The sequence below is a fragment of the Passer domesticus genome, chromosome 7, assembly GCF_036417665.1.
Source record: "Passer domesticus isolate bPasDom1 chromosome 7, bPasDom1.hap1, whole genome shotgun sequence".
Lineage (NCBI taxonomy): Eukaryota > Metazoa > Chordata > Aves > Passeriformes > Passeridae > Passer > Passer domesticus.
Window position 1 is genome coordinate 2,274,124 of NC_087480.1, and position 20,068 is coordinate 2,294,191.

Below are 20,068 nucleotides of genomic sequence, written 5' to 3' on the forward strand. Positions count from 1 at the left end.
ACTGAAGGGCTCCTCCTCTGCGTGTCACCTCTGCCCAGGTGACAATGATGCTGTGGGAAAGCAATTTCATTGAGATAACACTTTTCTTACCTTCTTGCAGCCACAGGTAGCTCAAATTTAAACAGTTAACAAACAGGTAAACTCATAAAAATACATTTTCCCACTTCAGAAGAGCTTTCTTTTTCGTCATGAAGAGACATGACATTTAATTTAACAATTTCCCTGCATCATGCCAACACTTCTTGCAGATTTCTTTCTCCCTCTTGATGTTTCCCCTGCACAAAGAGAAAGATTATTTAATGTTTTTGTTTGGTTCCTCTGGGGTACAGGTGCACATGCCTAAGCACAGTTGGCTTTCCAACAGAGCAGAGAGTGATGTGCCAGAACAGCATTGAGCAAGGGGCTGAAGAAAGGGAAGTTGTCTCTGTTAGGGTTGGGATTGAAAGTGTCCAAGATGGTATTTAATGTTTGGACTTAGATTATATTATGTTATATTATATTATATTATATTATATTATATTATATTATATTATTCAGGTACTCACATCAGCTGTTCTACATAGAGTAAACATTAAGATTCCTGAATTTTCATTATGTCTTATATTCAATGAATCATTTATATGCAAATTTACTCAAATTTTACAGCATAAATCTTCAATATTAGTGGTTTTGTAGTCCTTTCTTTGAATTTTAGTGGCATATTTTGAGGGAATTTCAGACAAGCACTGCCAAAACAGTAATAGGCTTCAATAACTGCCTTTTGTAGACTGAAGTGACAGCTTTGAGGTTGGAAAATTTTATCTTTTCTTTAATATTCAGTAGTTTTACACTGACAAGAAACACATTTTTGAGTCAATAGGCTGAAATCTGATAAGAAGCATTAAAAAACCCGAGTAGATTGATTGTGTGCAATCATTGCAGGAGTGACTCCAGCTAACAAAAAGGCTCAATCTTCCCCTGCCTCACGGTGACAATTTTGCTTTATAGGGAAGGAGCTGTGCAGCACATTATCTGCAGCACATAAGCTGCAAATGTGACCCTTTAGATTCTTTTTTTCTGCGTTTAAAACGCTTGTTTAGAATTTCACAGACTTGTTTTCTTTGCCAATTTCCCCAGCATCATTTTTACGAGTCAGCTCAGACAATCTTTACTTTTCAGATGTCAAGGCCCTGCATTACATTTCCTACACTACCAGGCAGGCACGGTGCTAAATGTCTCTGCTGCAATTAAAACAAACAAACATCAGCTTGGATCTGCCAAGACAGGGAGCTCTGACTCTGTGCACGCCTCCATAGGATGATGAATATTTTTAAATTATGTGCAGAATCTAACCTGGTACCCAATGCTGACATTTGTCTCTCATTCAGAGATGAACTTTGAAAACAATGATGATTACATTTGGAGTGTCTACACTTATATGTAGATTGATTATGTATATTTCTTTTTTCATCAAGTTTCAGTTTTTAAACCATTCTGCTCCATTCTGCTCTCTCCAGTTCCAATCACTTCAAAGCATTTGCTTTTGCACAGCAACAGCAAGAGTCCCTTTATATTTTCTACAAATGAGCCTGTAAGATTTCCTGGGGAAAGAGCCTTTTTAAAGAGGCCTCAAAGTATTCCAAGTAGGTCTCCTTTGTCATTACAGATCTTGATTATATTGATTTCAACAGATATTTCTATGCAAACCAAAAATTTTACATATCTATAAAATGCTAATGAATAAAATTAGCATTTCACTGCAGACAGCCCAGTGAATCTCAGTGTACCTCTTAGCTGGAAAAATTGTTTGTTTTTTTTGCTTTTCTGTATCTTTTTTCCCCAAAAATATTCAAAGTAGTCACCCTTCCTCCCACCTACTCACCCCTCTTATAATCACTTCATTTTTCAGACTGATTTTAACTTCCCTCTGTACACAGAAGCTTGATCTACACAGCAGAGAAGGAAAACTGCACATCCTTTATAGAACAGCTGAAATTTGGAAAGTTTAGACAAGCTTTTGGCTACAGCCTTTTATCATCTCTGGTAACTAAACAACAACTCAAGCTAAGCACAGGTTAAAAGCAATTTCTCTTAGTTTAATCTCATTATGTTAATCAACTCTTTTACTACATGCATAACAGCTGCAGTGGCAATGAATAACTTCATTTCAGTGCATTATAAAATGTCCTTTTTTTCTTTGCACATCCTACTCATCTGCTCTAGAACACCTCACAGCTGGTGGCTTACAGCTATGGGTTAAAATCTAGCACAGAGCTCCCAGGCACCTCATTCATCTGTCTCTTGGATGGATGTGCTCAGTAACTTCCCTTTTTATAAACACAGACTTAATCCTGGTGGAGGAAAAGAGTGAGAAGAGGAAGCTCCAATTCCATAGTGAACAGCAGAACGCATGGAGCCACAGGTTTTAATTTCTGCTTTGAATTAAATATGAAGACCAAGCTGTGACATCCTAAACACATCTACTGCTAGAGCTTTAGCTTTAAGCATTAACTTAGCACCAGCAAAAGACATCTAAATCACAAAAATAATAAAAATAAAAGTGGAAATACATTATTAGTGTCACTGTAGTTATCAGACATGCCGTGTCTTCATACTGGAATAGGAATGCAAGGACCAGGACACAAAGGATACATCTTGAAGAAAGACTTATTTGGAAGTAGAGTCCACAAGTACCTTATTAAAAATTACTTTCATGATCACTCAAGGGAGAAGAGCTGTTTTCTGGCTGCTGCAGGAAGCCCCTTCTTGCTTGTTTCCTCTTCTGCTTGGCACGTGGCACTTCTGAGGAGGAGCAGACTCAGGGCTGCTCCAGCTGCAGCTCAGCCCTGAGGCCACACCTGGAAAAACCTGGGGAAAAGACAGAAATGTTAAAATATCATATGGGCAGCACATCTCCAAAACTGTCTGCTGCTGGGAAATAAATGTTCTATTTTAAATAAATCCATGTGCATGTTCCAGCAAGGCCTTCCCTCAGCCCAAATTACCCAGCAGGAGTTGAAGCCTTCCTACAGGCAAGAGATGTTTTTTGAACACTTTGGTGAAAATATTGCATTTTGTAGGGCTGGCCAGCAAATCCCTGGGATTCAGGAGTTTCCATCTTGCCAGAGCAGGGCTCCAGGTGCTCCCTGCAGGGAGGAAAGCAGAAGGATGGGAGCACAATTCTGCAATTCCCCTGCAGCTCTGCAGTGACACCAGTGACAAAATTTGCACTTCTTCAGGTGCTACATGTTTCTGCCTTGCTCTCTTCTTGTTTGGCCACATCTTTGTGAAATTCCACTTTATTTGCCTCCTGAGGTGGCCCTGCAAAATATTGTCAACTTCATCCAAACTAGGGAAACCCTTCAGCTCCATAAATTTTCATCCATTTTCTTAATTTGGAGGTGGAATATATTATCTAGCCTAGCAACTGATGTGTCAGCAGTTATTGGCTGTAAGGGAATCTACTCGTGCACAGCTCTGATGCCAAAATAAAGAATATTTTCCTGCTTGAAAGGGTCCTGCAGACATAAAAGCCATAACTGCATCAAAGAATAAGATATTACTGCCTTAGTATCAGTCCAACAAGAGCTGCTCTTTAAATATGGACTAAAATAAGATAGAAAAATGCATAAAATGTTGTTTCATTAGTTCCTCGTTTGATGGTTATTTCTTTATATCACATTCATGGTGAGAGGATAATCCCTTTAGCTCAACAACAACTCATTAACCATGTTCTCTCAATTAGAAATAGCTTATTTTCTAACAAAGCAAACACCATAAACACTCCTGCCTCCAGCTCATAATGATTTTCTATAAGTAAATGTATCAGAGGCATAGTACAAAGGGGGAGCTTGGTACAAAGAGAAATGGCACAGAAATGCAAGATCTTTCTGAGCATATAAAGCTCAATTGTTGTACACATTGTGTGAATATTTTTATTGCTTACCAGAAGCCTTCTACTCACATGCATGAAGCAACTGCAAATGAAGTTAAATTTTCTTGACTTTCTGACAGTTTGGGGCTTCCCAGTAAAAAGAAATTTGGAAAGTTCCCACTTGAAAATGGGGGAAAAGTGTAGCTGGAGGAATACTTTTAAACAACTTATGTTTCAGAAACCCAAAGAAAACAGTGCAAAGGAGAAAACTGCTTTTGTGGATCTAGTTTATTAATAAGCATTGTAATTAACAAGACAACATGCTGTACAGAAACCTGAAATAGAACTACTGCAAATTGACTGGACTTGAAATGCTGCTGGACTGTATATGGTGTCCAGCTGCATTATTTGTAGAGTGTGGTTAGGGCTGTTTCAATACACAGACACACACTGCTCACTCTCAGATCCTGTAGTATGCCACAGAGCAGGGAGATTTCCCAGAAATACAAACTCAAATATTTACAAGAAATCGTCAATCTCTTTCTTCACTAGGGATAACATAAGTTATACACAATTTTCCTATGTATACCAAATAAAATCTTTGCCTTCAACTTTACTTTGTGTCTGCACAAACCAATTCCTTCCCATTTATTTACCCAGCTAAATCAGGGTAGTAAACTGCAGTGTGATCATTTAATTGCTTCTCATTGATTAAGAGTCGGTATTCAACCTGCAAAAGGAAAACATGAGAAATCAAATAAAGCCGAGCTTAAATTTTCCAACTTTAAAACCTCAGCTTGACTCCAACGACCTTGAGCTAATCATCCATTAGCAGCGGAAATATTTAGGCTCTGCCTTAGGCTGGACCGAGCTGGGAGCAGGGGAACAGTGCTGGCTTTGGGCTCCCCATGGGTTACAGCTTGCTCAGGGTACAGAGCCAAATTCCCTTCTCTGACGGAAATCCCGAATCCAGGAGGGATTTCAGGCCCAGGGATGCCAAGGCTGGGCTCTGCTCCCGGCTGGGCTCAGCACCACAGGACTGATGCTGTGTGGAGCTGCCATTCATAAACCCCCAAGTCCTATTAGCACGGGCTCATTGCCATGCTAATTAGCTAAATGACCTGCATCCAGCCAGCTCCCAGCCCAGAGCAGGTGCTCTGCAGGCTCTGCCTGGCCAGGACACGTACTCAATTATTCTTTAGAATATTTAGAATATTCAATATGCAGCACAGCTCAGGAAAACAAAGAAACAGCATCTCTTACTTCAAACAGTTTGACTCGGTTCTCTCTTTTAACAGTTTTTTGTTTGTTTGTTTGTTTTTTATTTTAGCACTGACTGCTTTACAATATGTAAATAATCCTTTTTGCAATACTCACGAGTGCAACAAGCACGAGCTTGGAGGGGGAATAATCTAGGCTTGACTGTGTGACACATCACTTTGAAGGCAAAGGTTTTCCTTTATTGTTACACAGTATGGAACAAATCTAATCATGTAACTAGCATTTTACTGTATATTGTATATAGAATTGTTTTCTCCACAAATTCACACAAGTAAGATAAAATAAGTTAAATGACTAAAAAAGGGAAAAAAAATTACACAAAAATATACAGTCTATGTACTAGATAAATTATTTATATATATGGCAAGATGTGTAACGAGTCTCTAGTAACATTATTCCTCTGGATACTGACATGCTACTCAGAAAAATGCTGCCTCAAATGTGTATTTTTATATATTAGGGATATAATATATAAAAATGAGGGAACAATTTATCTCCTGATAGAGAATGTGTATTTACAAGTAATTGTTCTGTATCTTGCTGACTGAATTTTAGAATACCAAACACATTTTCATGGAGATAATGTTTAGTACTTACAATCAGACTCATTTTTATAATGCTTTTTGTTTAAGTAATTTTTTATTGTTGTTTGGTTTGCGTGTTTTGTTGGTTTTTTCTTTGTTTGTTTTCAAAGGAAGGGGCAGGGTTAAGTGCTTCTCTGTCTTAGGGTAAAAACCAAAGTAACCCCTAAATATTTAAATTATTGAAGTTTGTTGGGTTTTTTTCCCCTAACAATGAAAAAAACTCACTAATTCTGGGTCCTTCACCTTTTCCTATAAAAACTGTAAAATTGTAGAAATTTATTCTTTGCCAGGAAATTTCAGTTACAATTCTCAGACCCAAAAGAACTGTTGCAGGTGAAAAAAAAAAAAGAAAATAAAAGGAGGGTTTTCCAATGGAGCTGCCAATTTTGTAAACATTTGGTATAGCAGCATCTGTACTAAAAACTAAAGACCTCTGCTTGCAATAGCAGGAATTACTGCCAGCATTATTCTAAATTTGCACAATTAGTATGTTTGGTAAATCTGTGTAAACTACAGATAAGCTCATTTTTTGCATATCCCTGAAAATAACTGCCGAATTCTCTCCTCCTGATGTCTCCAAAGCAAACAAAGGGCTTTGTTTAGGTATGAATTAATTTGTCAATTTTTTAATTGTCGCAGAATTGGAAATGAGATGTGTCAGTACCCAAAGGATTGTGATTTTTTTTTCCAGGATTTACATGCAACTGGAAGCCAGTGTGCCACATCTTTTCTAAACATTATTGAAAACTACTTTAATAAAAAAAAAAGAAAGCAAAAGAAGTACACCATTAGATAATCTGATGTCCATTAATTAAACCTTATCAGTAGGTTAAAAGTGAAGGTTTTTTAAAATTTTTACTTTGCACATAAAATCTAAATGTGGTTTGAATAGATTTACAGTGGGGACAGCGATATATAAAGCTACTTATACCTGCTGGGCACATAAGAGAAGCTCTTTTAGCATTCATTGGAAACCCTCAACAACTTGAACTTCTGTAAATTTTACAAGCAGCTAATATTACAGCATTTTTACACACAGTTTTGTTTATAAATTACAGATTTAAGTTACATTATGAAGCCTACATAGAGTTCTACCCATAGGAAATATTCACACACTGTTTTTCCCCTCCATACAGCTTCGATTGTCTCACTTAATGTAGCAATAAAACAAAAAAAAGTTATGCATTGTCTTAAAGGAAAAATTCCTTGGTATGTACATACTGCAAATGATTAAATGGCTAAAGACCAACAAAGTTCTAGAAGGAAATACTAGAGAAAATATGGGTTTTTTTCATCTAAGAAAGGAAACTCCTTTTCATCCACTGTGGAATTTACCAAGAGAATATATTCTCCAGTACAGAGAACATTGAAAAAAATCCTTCCTCTTTAAAGAGAATCACCTGGAGAGTTTTCAAATAATATGATTAGGGTTTGTTTATATTAATCCAATTTCCATTACCTAGATTCTTCTTTCTTTGCTGAGCACTATCAGTCATTCTCTAACAGCTAATCCACAATGACAAGTACTTCTTAATCTAACAGATTTGTGATGAAGTAACTAATATGATAGTTAAACTTTTACTGGATACTTACAACGGGTGAATAGAGCTGTAAAAAAAGCCGTACACATCACTATTAAATATTCTTTAAAACACTGGTAGCTTGCTGCCACGACATCACATCAGCCAAAAAAAACTACCCCACTTCCTACTGTTTTCAGCAGTGCCCATGTAATTTTCAACTAACAGGAACAGTAGCCAAGCAAGCTCTACAAGACGAAAAAAAGGAAAAAAAAAAGAGAGAAATAGACTTATGGCTTAAAAAACATAATAAGTATAATATTGATCCTTGAATTATTAAATAAAGGAAAATCTTAGAAATTAAAAAAAGTTGTTTGTTATTGTTTCCAGTTTTGATCTTGGATATCCTCTCATTGTCATGTTGTTTATTTCACACAGAAAAAGCCTAGTTGAGAGCTTTCTATTTCATCTATTCCATTCTTTCAGAGAATAAATACCTGTACATTGAGCCAATAAAAAATTAAAATAAAAATCAGTTGTCACGTACATTCTCCTTCTTAATTATATAAAAGATAAATTTTGGTGGGAAGATATACCATCCTTCTGAAGAATTAGATTTTAGGATCTTATTAATTCTATTATGTCAAGCAATCAAATGAGAAATTGCTCACTTGATCTCTAAAGCTAAGCAAATGGAAGATGAAATCTATGAATATGCTATAAATTATAACAACAAAGAAAAATTTGAGTAAGTTATTTTTAGACTGCAATATTCCCCAAACTGTACGAAGGAATTGCCTTCAAAGGGAGAAAGAACTGCTGGCAGATAATTGGACTACATGGCCCATGTAAGAAAATGAACAGGATTTTGTTCTTCTTCTGATTGTTTCTGGGTTGTGGGTTCTCTTCCCCATTTTCTGGATTTTACCAAGAACTACAGTAAACCTTTCAACCAGGTCCTAAGGATTTAGACTTTCCGTTTCAGCTTTAGGATTCTATATACACAAATATTCACAAGCCTAACGAGTTTGTACGCGCCTGAGGAGCGGCGCTAGGCCGTGACTCTCCACAGTCACACTTAAAGCCTGAAATTCGGGATTTGTCAGATCTGCATTTACAGCTGGTGCTCGTGTATAAACGTGGTGCTGCTGCCAGCCCCCGGCGCCGGGTGGGACGCGGCGAAGTTTGCCAGGGGGATGACCTTGACGGGATCCTCGCCGGCGCAATGTCTTTCGCAGGTGTTGTAGAACTGGGGCCTGGGCCCTGCCTGGCCTTTGTCACTGTCGTCCTTTGGCAGGGGCCTCCCGAGAGTGTGGCGTCCCTCGGGTCTGGCTCCCCGGCCCCAGCCTTGCTGGAAGCCAAACGATGGCAAGGAGGTGTTGGGCTGCTGGAACTGCGTCAGGGCCGGCGGCATCCAGCAGTTGTCGGAGTGGCCGAGGATGAGGCACTCCTGCGTGCAGTTCTCAGAGGCTTCAGCCAGAGCTTTCTGCAGGTTCACTTCGATAGCTGGAAGGGTGGAAAAGCACAAGACACCGTCAGGGGTGTGAGAACAGAGGCAGAGAGGGATTCAAGGTCAGCAAAGCAATTCCCGTCCTACAATGATGGCCACATTTTGGGAGGAAAAGGCCTCCTCAACAAAGCAATCCCTGTCCTCCAATCATGGTTGCAGTTTGGGAGGAAAAGGCCTCCTCAAAAAAGCAATCACCGTCCCACAAGGATGGCCACATTTTGGGAGGAAAAGGCCTCCTCAAAAAGCAATCACCGTCCCACAAGGATGGCCACATTTTGGGAGGAAAAGGCCTCCTCAAAAAGCAATCCCTGTCCTACAAGGAGGGCCACATTTTGGGAGGAAAATGCCTCCAGGTGTAGAGCTTCAGTGGAGGTTCAGATGTTGGGGCCCACAGTGTTGTCACAGTTCACACCGTCATTAAAACTTTATAATAGACCCTTACACACTCGATTTTCTAGATCATACAACTGCTCAGGTTGGAAAACACTTCTAAGACAAGTAAGTTACACCATTAACCCAGCATTACCCCGTTCACCACTGAAAAAACCCCAAGTGCCACATCCACAATTTTTGAACATTCCCAGGATTCCCCAACTTCCTGAGCAGCCTCTTCCAATGCTTGCTGACCCCTTCCGTGAAGAAATTTTTTTTCCTAATGTCCAATCTAAACCTCCTCTAGCACAACTTGACCATGTCCTCGGGACCAGCCACTGACCTAAAATAATATTTTCACTCCTTGCAATTGACATTTCTGTAATAAAGATAAAAAACTTTATAAAAATTAATGCCATTACTCTAGATATTTGCATAGAACTACTTGAAAAAAAAGTAGTTGTTTTTTTGTTTTGTTTCCTTAAAACTGGATTTTTTTATTGTTTTCCTTTGCTTAAAGTAAAAACCCCTAAATTGGGCACTAGCCAAAGATGGTCCATTGGCCTCAAAGATGCACTCAAGAGTTATAAGAATGAAAGAGCCTAACAGCTATTTTAAAGAGAATTGATTTCTCCGTGCATTCAATACTGGACACCTTGAAAAATCAAAGAGTACTAGCAAAAGAAGATGTAACTTCTATATTTTGCTAGTAATCAAAGCAGATTTCTTCAGTAGATGCAAGGCATGTGCCCTTGAAAAAGGATTGTAGAAATGTTAATTTGTTCAAAGGCAAAGTAAACTACTAAATCTGAAAGATGTTCATATGTAATACATAAATATTCTTGATCTGTTTCATTTAAGTTGTGGTTTTAGCATAGTAGGCAAATTAAAAATTAATGGAATTAAATTTCTACACATGATTCCTCAAAATAGATTTAATATTGCAAGTGTTAATTTTATATTCTCCTCCTGTATATGTGGTTAAATACTTTAAAAGTGCAGAATATCTGATTGGATATTTCCTTGTGTTTTCTTCAAAAAACTTCCCAATGAAAGATACAAACATATTTTTAATACCTGTCTTAATGAAAATAGCACTTAAAATTGGATTCTGGCTCATAAGCACTGGAGAAGGAATGCCACAAAAATTACTTATAGCAATGAGAGTGCTGAGTAGGAGCCTCCCACCCTCTGAGCTTTATGTTTAAACAGATGCTGCATTTCTGTCTTAACAAATATTTTGCATGTTGAAATCTGTGTAAAGCTGCAGAGCACAAACACTTATTTCCATGTTACATCTCAATACAAAGGAATTAAGTTTTTCCTTCAGGCATTGAAACATATAATGCTGCTGTCCAAACCAGGATACATTTTTTAAAAAATCTACCATGTTTAAGAAGACAGCTGGTTGCTTGTTATATCATGAATGCTCTATTCTTGATTATTTCTCCTTCAGGATGCTGTATGTGTCAGTTAGAGGAGTGATTGTTTATAAATGTTATTTTGGTGTATTGCTGGCATTTCAACATGTCCTCAGTCATTTTGCCTAAGTATTTTTCAGTTTAATCCTGACAAAGCTTTGGCACCTTGCTGTTGCAATACTAATCCACTTTTGATGGGCAGTAGGAGACATAAATATGGAAATAATTCAGTGCAGTCTATAGTTACTGCAAAAAAGAAAAGTTTCTAGCGGTAGATTAGTCTAATCTTTCTGTGTCCTACTATCTGCTATTAGAGACATAAATTTAAGTATATTCAAGTCTTTTAAGCTCTTTAATTATCCAGGTTTGCTTCTATTCTGATGAAGGCAATCCACTGAAATCAGGTACAACCTTGACAAAGTGTGGAATTATCCCCATTTTGTAGAGAAACTGGTCCTTTTTGCATTAATTTAAACCCCCTTAAAATGCTATTCATGCAGTTAAAATGTTAAACACACAGTTATTTATTTGGAAATAATACTTGTTTTGAATTCTTCACAGCAAGCGGTTACAACACTTCTACTGTACCATTTTTCTCAAACTACAGTAAGAGAGTACACAAAGCTGAAACAGCAAAAGGAAGCATTTGACAATAAAAGTTTAACATTTAACATTGGCAAGGCAACTGTGGAAGGAAAAAGGTCACGTATAAAACAGCCTCCACACCATTTCAAAGATCAGGACAGTAATTTTGTGCCACGTGCTGTCAGACTACCTGGAGACTTGGAACAGGTTACCATGTTAAGAATAAGAATATTGTTAAAGTTGCAGTCTTGCTTATTCTGTTAATAAAGAGATATTTTAATCTGAGTTTTAGTTTTATTAAAAAATAAAATGAAAAAAAATTTAAAAAAAGAACACAAGAAAGAAAACCCCAAAGCTTTATAATTATCCTGGACACAATTGTAAGATATGAATACAAATTATTTTGGTATTAAGTTGTTTTTTTGGTTTTTTTTTGTTGTTTTTTTTTTTTAATATAAAAGTCTGCCAATGCAGGATCGTTTAGAAGAAACTTCTTTTGCAGAAGTCATAAACTTTCTTTTAATCCTGTTTCAATATTGTTGCCAGAGTATGCTTTTCATTAGTGCTTATGGTTAATATCATGTAAAATATACAGTTTTCCTTAACTTTGAAAAAAAACTCTTTGAAGTCAAACAAACAAACAACTTTCCCCACCCACTAAGCAAATACTCTTGGAAAATGATTCAAACTAGAGCAAACTGTAGGAAAATGAATATTCACTGAGCATTATCTATTTTTTCCTGCTCTTCCAGGCCATGAAATAGATTTCCTTTTTGTCAAACCCGTTCTCTATTTTCCTTACATATAATTCCAGCCACACTTGTGGGAGGTGTGAAGCTCAGTGTTCAAGTGGTCCTTTATCAGAGGCTCTGCAAATTGACCATGGCACCTTCTGGCTGCTACTCTTTAAGCTTCCTTCTATTTTGTTTCTTTGCAAGTCATTCTAAATGTGGGTGACAATCAAATATTCTGAAAGTTTCCCTCTCATTCCAAAGTAGTAGTGCAGGTGATTATTCTGCATAGTCTGATAAGTAATCAGGGGAAGGAAACACCTCTGACACCTGCCTCTACCCATCAAGGAAGAGAAAGTTCCAGCTGTCTCTGAATATTTTCAGAAGAAATGATGGTTCTTGCAAGTGAAATTCAGTGTCTGGTACCATCTTCTCACACAAGACATGACAAGTTTATAAATGGAAATAGGAGTTTGCATATTCCCCACATATTATGAATAAAGAGTACATTCTATTGAACTCTTAGCAGTCTCACTAATTTCTTACTTCACACAGTTATAAACCCTCAATTTGAGATATATTTTCCATACTACCTGGAGACATTTCAAACATGACATTCAAATAATACAAAAGAGAATTTTTAATTCCTATAATAGATCACACTCATGCACATGTGAGTTTACCACTTTGATTTGAACTCCAGGTTGTTTTAGGAATGCATTTTTTTTTAATTGTCTGCAGAACTAAGAACATTTTTAAAGAAAGTGTCTGTCAGCTCTTAAGAAATGTTTAGATCAGAACTGTCAAATATAGCTAAAAGCACAACAGTTAAAAGACTTTCTTCATTGTTCCACAGTCTCATCATTTATAGTTCAAAACAGTTTTCAAGAATATTTACCTTCACTCAAGAAAATGTGGAATTTCAGCCTTACCAGATAGCCTTCCTTCAGTTAAAACAGTTACAAAAAATACCTAAAAAAGGTATGGTTTTTTTGGTTTTGTTTTGACCAGAGACTTCCTATGGTTATAAAGTCTGAGTGGGACTTCAGAGGTACTAGATAAAAATGTAAATTCTCCTCTTTGCTCTTTGGAGATGAAAACTCAACATCTCAACACTGCTACTCTCTTTCTCAGTCTATAAAATGTGGCACAATTCTTTGGCATTTCCAGCTTAATATCATGTTCCATTTTTAAGATTGTTTCTTGTGGAAAATTCACAAAGCAAGACAGGCTGTTGGTACAAGTACGTTACCAGCAGTCTCAGAATGGTGAAAAGTTACAATTATGGAATCATTTTGGTTGGAAAAACCTGTGAGATTATTGCAGTGCGTACTTGGTGTACAGACAACATACTTTCTTTTCTACCCATTCCCTCCAGCCTTAAAAGAGACATGTATTACTGAAAGAACATCAAGAGAACTTTCCTCACTCTGCCCTGAAGTCATCACTTGACCACAGAATCACAGAGATTAGGCTGGAAAGCATTTTTGGTCTCACCCTCTGCTCATGTCTGGATATACTGGTTGAAAAAAAAGAGAGTAGCCCTTCCAAAAGGCCAAACTTTCAGAACTGTACATATCCCTTAAAAGAAGAAAAATCCAAATGCATGTGCTGAAAGGAAGATGTGCTTTCCTAAGGGTTGGACAATCCAGAACACAAGCTCCTGGAGAAGCCTTAAAAGATCTCCACCTTTACCCACGTGTGTAGCAATGATCAAAAGACATTTGTAAATGCATTCATTAGCAAAGTACTCGGATTCATTAGAAGTTCAATACTCAGATTCATTAGAAGTTCAGAAACCACCAGACTGCACTATACCAATGCAGGTTTAGGGGCATAGAAACAGCGCAAAGAAAATTTCCAAACCAATTAAAAAAAAAAAAAAAAAAAAAAAAAGGAGAAAACCCTTAAACTACAGAATACAGAGTGCTTGAATCTTAAAGCCATGTAGCTGAAGTCGTAATGAAAAGCCAGTTTTGAATTTGACACATTTTGGATGCAAACCATCCAGTGTTACATTTAGAGCACTCTTGTTTCATAATAAAGCAAGCAACAATTAGCAAGCAATTAAGCAAATTGCCCATAATTATGCCATTGCTGAGCTATTTTTCATATTTTCACAACACAGCACATATATGAATACATGGCTTGCAGTGCCAACACTGTTCTGTCAGCACCCAGAAGTGCCTCTCGTTTACTGAAGCGTTTCGTTTTCAGCAGCTCCCAGAGCACCTCCAGCGCTCTCTGCTCAGCAGGAATCCACCAGAGTGATGAAGATGACAACCCCAACTCCTCCTCTCAGCCAGAAGTTCCTAAGGAATGGGTCAGGCTCCCCCAGCACGTTGTGCCCGTGTGTATTTACTAAATGTGGTACTAAATCTGAGCGGGAACTCAAGCGTAATGCAGGGAAATTATCATCTGGAATTACCCTGGTGACCAAAAGTGGCCACTTGAGTAACATCATTTAGAGTCTCCACCATATGAGGGGAACAGAAATGTCATTAACAATAAAAAAGGGAGGGGGGCATAGTAGTTAGTGTAAACTGGGTTACTTTAATAAGGTCAGGAGGAAGAAGCTTGAATATAGAAACCCTAAATGAGTGCTGCTATAATATACTCTAGCTTTTTGGTTTAATAATAAAATGCCTTTGGGAGGAGTTCCCTATGAATATTTTATTTCCTGTATACGTCTCAATAAATTAAAAACCTAAAAGAGTTACTTAAATTCTACCCTTGGAACCTTTTTATTCAAAGAACAAGTAGGACACACCACTCTCTAATTTTCAGCTGCGTGTACAGAGCTTGCTTTGCTTGTGAGAAATCAGAGGAAGATTGATCCTCCAGATGTTCTGACTGAGGAACCAACAGGCATGAGGGAAATCACATCTTCCTGTGCTACCTAGGCTTGCCAGATTGCGCTGGGTAGCTTGCAAGGATCAGCTCTGCTTCCATTCCAGTGAACACAGTTTATATCCTAACAGCCTTGGTTTTAATTTGAATTCAATCAGAAAAAATACTTGTCATAAAATCCAAATGATGGGATGAGGTATGAGGATTTTGCACCTGAATTCAACAAATCAAGCAATCATTATTAAAGATGGCCAAGGAAAAGTTGGTGAGGGAGAGAGGAAATGAGGGAAGTGCCAGGGCAAGTGAGTCAGCCTCTGGTAATTCCTGTCTCATTAACTACTCTTGTGAAGTGAATCTTTCCCTCACAAACAATAGGCCACACATAAAGCACATTAATCTTTCATTTGGTTACCTCATTATTATTCTGACTAGAACCTCAATCTTGTATTAATCATACCCAAGATATGGTCTAAAGGCAATGCTCCTGTAAAAAGTTCAGCTTCAATAATTACTGTTTTCCACAGAAAGAGATTTCACATAAAAAAGGGAAAAAAAAAAGAAAACACAACAAAACCAAGCCCCCAAACCTCGTGCAAACTCTTTTTTTCAGCCTAATGAACATGAGTGTGACAGAGTACATGGCAGTGACCCTTACTGCTCTAACAGTCCAACTGAATGCATCTTTTATGCCCATGTTTTGCTAAAATTTATGGAAAAATATATGGTCATTTACAAAGGCTGCATGTTTCTTGGCCTATAAAGTGTATATTGAGTTTCCAATGAGAATTTTAACTATAACTAGTAAATATAATGACCATCTAAAATGGATAACCTAAAATCTAATATATTGATTACAATACTGGCTAATACAATGTGCTTTATTTAATATTTAATTAACTGCTTCCCATTTGTACTGAACCTTCTTAATTATTAATACATGGTTCATTATTTAACATGGAATATAAATTCAAATTCAAATCAATTAAACAAGGTGAAACTACATAGTGAGAAATGGTTTATCCTCCAGCAATAACCTTTGACCTGGAAATATAGTAAAGAGTGAAATTAGCATTTTTTCCCCCCATACCTGCAAAGATTATGCATTTTAAGTGATACTTATTAAGCTCTGCTACTGATGTAAAATTCCTGTAATAAACACAACCTCCTACAATAATATGCTGAATAAAAAAGGGCTTCAGCTGTCACTTTCCAGAGAATTTACAAAGAATATAACACTACAACTAGTTTTTCAGATTTAAGTTTCACATGAAATTATGTGTGTCCATGAAGGAAAGGCAGTTTATTGATTTTACTGAAAGTTACTAAATATCCCAAAAGAGTGAGGATTCATAAAGAGAACCAACAATCACTATGCAATCTACATAAACTCACTTTAGTGTGGAACAGAAGAAAATACATTTCCTAAGCTTAGGCTGTGTGATCAAAAAATCAGATACATCAATCAAAAAATCTGATAAATCAGCAAAGATCTGGGCTTGGGGATGGGATGAGTGTCAGAAAGAGATGCAGGGAAGAGAATTTCTGGGTAGGACAGAGTCAGTAGCACTAACCCTTGATAAAGGACCCACATGAACATATCCATATTCCTTTATCCCAACTAATCCCAGATTCCAACACTTGTGCCAAGGAGCAGACTGGGCATCAGCAGAGCTCAGGGGCTGCGTGAGGAGGATGAGGATGAGCAGAAATTCCTGCTCAGTTCTGGTCACACACAGCAGCCCCTTCAACGGAAAAGCCCCTCAAAAGTCTGTGTTTACACCCTCTGTGCACTTCAGACTCCTGGTGTATCTCCATGCCAAATGGCACTCTGCCCTCCTTTTATTTTACATTTCCATATTTTTATTTAGAGTAAAAAATAAACAGAAGTTTGATGGAAAGTAGAATGGTAAAAAAATCTTTTAAATGAAGTAATGAACAACTGTGGGCAATTGGTCACAGTTCAGACACTTAAATGAAACATTAATTTTCAAAAGGGAGTCATAAAATGCCCAAATGCTCAGTGAGCTAGTAAACAGATATCTCCTGTGGTAACTTAAAAGATAGCCAGTAAAAGTTCTTCTGAATTGTGTTTTGATCAGATATACATGAACAGAAATTTGAAGTCAAAGACCACAAGAGCAGCAAGCAAAACAAACCTACGACAGTCTAAAAATATTCTGTACCTTTTTGGGGACTCCAACTGCATTTCAAATAAAACAAACAAACTATATTTCTTTATTAGAATATTACTAAACTTATTTTTTTGCTATGGATACCCTATTTATTTTCAAATACTTCTAAAAATTTTTTAAAATAATTACCTATGCTGATATCTATGTAACACACTATGTTTTTTTGAGTGCTGATAGCTGTTACATTTTATTGGACCATCTGTTGATTCATTCCAGTTGAATATATAAATAAAGCTTGCTGAGGGTTTTTTGACAAAACAATTTTCCCATCAAAAATGCAGTTTCAAAATTCAAATGCTTTGTGACAGTGTTGATTCACATTACATTTGGGGTTATCAAGTGTGGTACCAGGTAGTGTCCATTTTCTCCATTCAATTAATTTTCACATATTTCTTTAAAATATGAGGATCCTTCATATTATGAAAAAATGGCATTATTGAATGGAAATGTTCTCATTTCCCCAAAGCTGTCCCTCAGATTTTAAGTTTCACAATAAATATAAATTCAGGTTATGATTCTGAGAAGCAGCACCATGGCATGAGCAACACGGCCTAACAATTATCACAGCTATTCCTCTTTTCTGAATTCCCTGCAAACCCCTTGCCACTACTGCAGGAGAATAAACCTTATGCCCCACCTCAAAATTTAAAAAACCCTAATTATGAATGATTAGGATAAATATTTCAGGGTCAGAGGCCAGGGTTTTTAATTCCCCTAAAGCAGCATGCTGGCTCTGCTGTGTTTTTTAGATCCCTTCGTGACAACCAACAACCTTGAGGAAGGACGGGCTGGAGGAGTAAAACTCCAGCGTTCCACCTCCCCAGGAGGACACTCTCCTCCATATGGCTGCAGCTCAGGAGGGTTTTCCTCTTGGAGAATCCTCTCAAGCACAGCCTCCTCCATGGCTACACAGCAGCTTCCATCCAATTTTTCACAGCAGTTTTCTGTCAAGACCACTTTGTCAATCTGCCACCGACTACCCTCAGTGGGCCCACGGAGCTACTCATCCCTTTGACAAAGGCTCCAAAAAGTGTGAACACATGGAAAGGGCCATGTTTGATTAACAACCTTGTGATTGCCGTAAAAATGAAATTTGAAAGGTAATAATTACATTTGTAATTACTTAGGTCTAAATCTCTTATGTTTCCTACTCCCTGTATTTCTGGGCAGCTGGAGCAATGACTCATTAATAATAATAAAGTCATTTAACCCTGCAGGCACATTACAAGGAGAAAGATGTCATTTGTCACCAACACAAATAGAACAATCACTGAAGGATACAGCAAGACCACTATTTCATATTTATTGCAAATGATAAAAGGGACATTTTGCACTCATTCTCACCATGACATCCCAATCTGCTTTTTAATTATCAGCAAACATAAGGGGACAGCATACAACATATGAGGGCCTGCTAATAATGCATTGTCCTGCGGTGACATTTCCATAATCACTTTAAATCTACCCTATACATATGTACTAGTTAAAGCTTTCAGCTCTTGCAATCATACCCCCTAGTAAGGAATGAATTATCCTCTGCAGATTGAGCACACAAAAGCAGCCCTTCTGCAGAGTTTGAGGGTCTGAGAGCTGACATGTGCCTTGCTATTACTTTAAGTGATAAGGTTTGGCATTCTGTTGCACTTATGGTCGAGCACAGTGTGACTTAAAAATAAATGCAATTGTATTTTTAGGCCGGGAACTTTGCAGTTGTAAATCTCACTGGCGAGAGTTTAGACAAGGACTTCTGCAAGTCACTTAATTTTCAAGTGCTTTTCAGTGTTGATTTGTTCTTTGCTTCCTCAAGAGCTCAACAAGAACTCTTAGGTGACACAAATACCCTTTTTCATGGGGAACTCAAGTAAGTTACTCAGAATTTACTAGATTTTTAGAAAGTATTACTGATAATACTCCCTGTCTATGAAATAAACTTTTGAGGAAAAGACTATTCTTTCCCTATGTGATTTTATTCAAAGACATGAAACTTTGAGGGAAAATTCATGCAGAGAAATTTCTCCTATGCTATTACTATGGAAGCAAATGAAAGGAAGATTCAGGTAAATAATATGAGTTTCAACTCCATTAAGCTAGAACTACAATTTCTTCCTTGCTTTGCTTATTCATCAGTAGTTATCTAACCACCAGGCAGGTATGAAGACCAGAGAACAAACTTAACAATGTGAAGTTATAAACTGTTAATGTGTGGGTTAGAAAGGAGGTAAGCAAACCTCCTAAATCTGTTTGTATTTTCCCCAGGTACCACAACAATCTGTAGAAAGACATGCTTTCAAAAACTTAAATAAGTAGTGTTAAGAAATAGGACACATCAGGAAAGTCAAGTGCACAGAGTAAAATTCATATTTTCACTGTTAAGATAGTGACAACACAGAAAAGCTTGTATGTGGAGTGAAATGTTTTGTCAAATTGAAAAATGGAAATAATATGAACACTACAATTTTCACATCAATTTGAGGTAAAATGTTTTGAATTACAGTCATTTTAATCTTGTTTTATAAAGAAAATGACTTCAAATGGGTGATAATTTAAAACAGCATAATCCAAACTTCATTGTGCTCCAGTCAGGCATTGGAGTGTGGCTCTGAGTGATTTGGAGCAATCTTTGCACATTAGCTCAGAGCCTCATTCCGAGTAGACATTTGAACAAGAAAAAGGATTCCTGAAATCTCCAGTCTCCATCATTTACCTGAGAGTCCAAAATCACTGGCTGAGATGGCTCCAACTTCCTAATTGGGCCTTTGTAGGCCCTGCTGGCACCTCCAGAAATTTGGGCACATCCTGATGAGGAATACTGTCACAGTTACCAGCTCTTGAACATTCCCTTGTTACCAGGTGCTCCACTGAAGTTTTGCTCTTTGACTGGAAATTCCTCATCTCAATCAGATGAGCCTTCTCCAACTATTACATTTTTTGGCACATATATATATATATACATATCAAATATATATATATAAATATTACATATATATATATATATATATATTCTTCAAAGTAATTTCTAATTAAAATATAAAAAATACTGGAATTTTAACTAGAAGCATTACTAAACTTGTAGGGTTTTTCTTCTAAAAGAAAATTCTATCAGCCCCTGGACAATTGAAGAGTGATGGGAATAATTTAGGCCAGATCAACACTTGACACAATTCTTTAC

The 20,068-nt window shown here is 37.1% G+C and overlaps 1 protein-coding gene across 3 annotated transcripts in view; it reads right to left on the reverse strand.

Moving 5' to 3' along the window:
- Positions 1–5,291: 5,291 nt before the first annotated feature.
- The window catches only part of PCDH11X (protocadherin 11 X-linked), a 416,794-nt gene continuing 402,017 nt past the window's right edge, over positions 5,292–20,068 (reverse strand). For 2 of the 3 annotated variants that reach the window (XM_064426477.1, XM_064426476.1), the window contains one exon: positions 5,292–8,744. In XM_064426477.1, coding sequence (XP_064282547.1) covers positions 8,353–8,744 — 392 coding nt within the window. In that variant the 3' untranslated portion in view covers positions 5,292–8,352. The remainder of the gene's footprint in view (positions 8,745–20,068) is intronic. The other variant, XM_064426478.1, reaches the window with a different exon arrangement.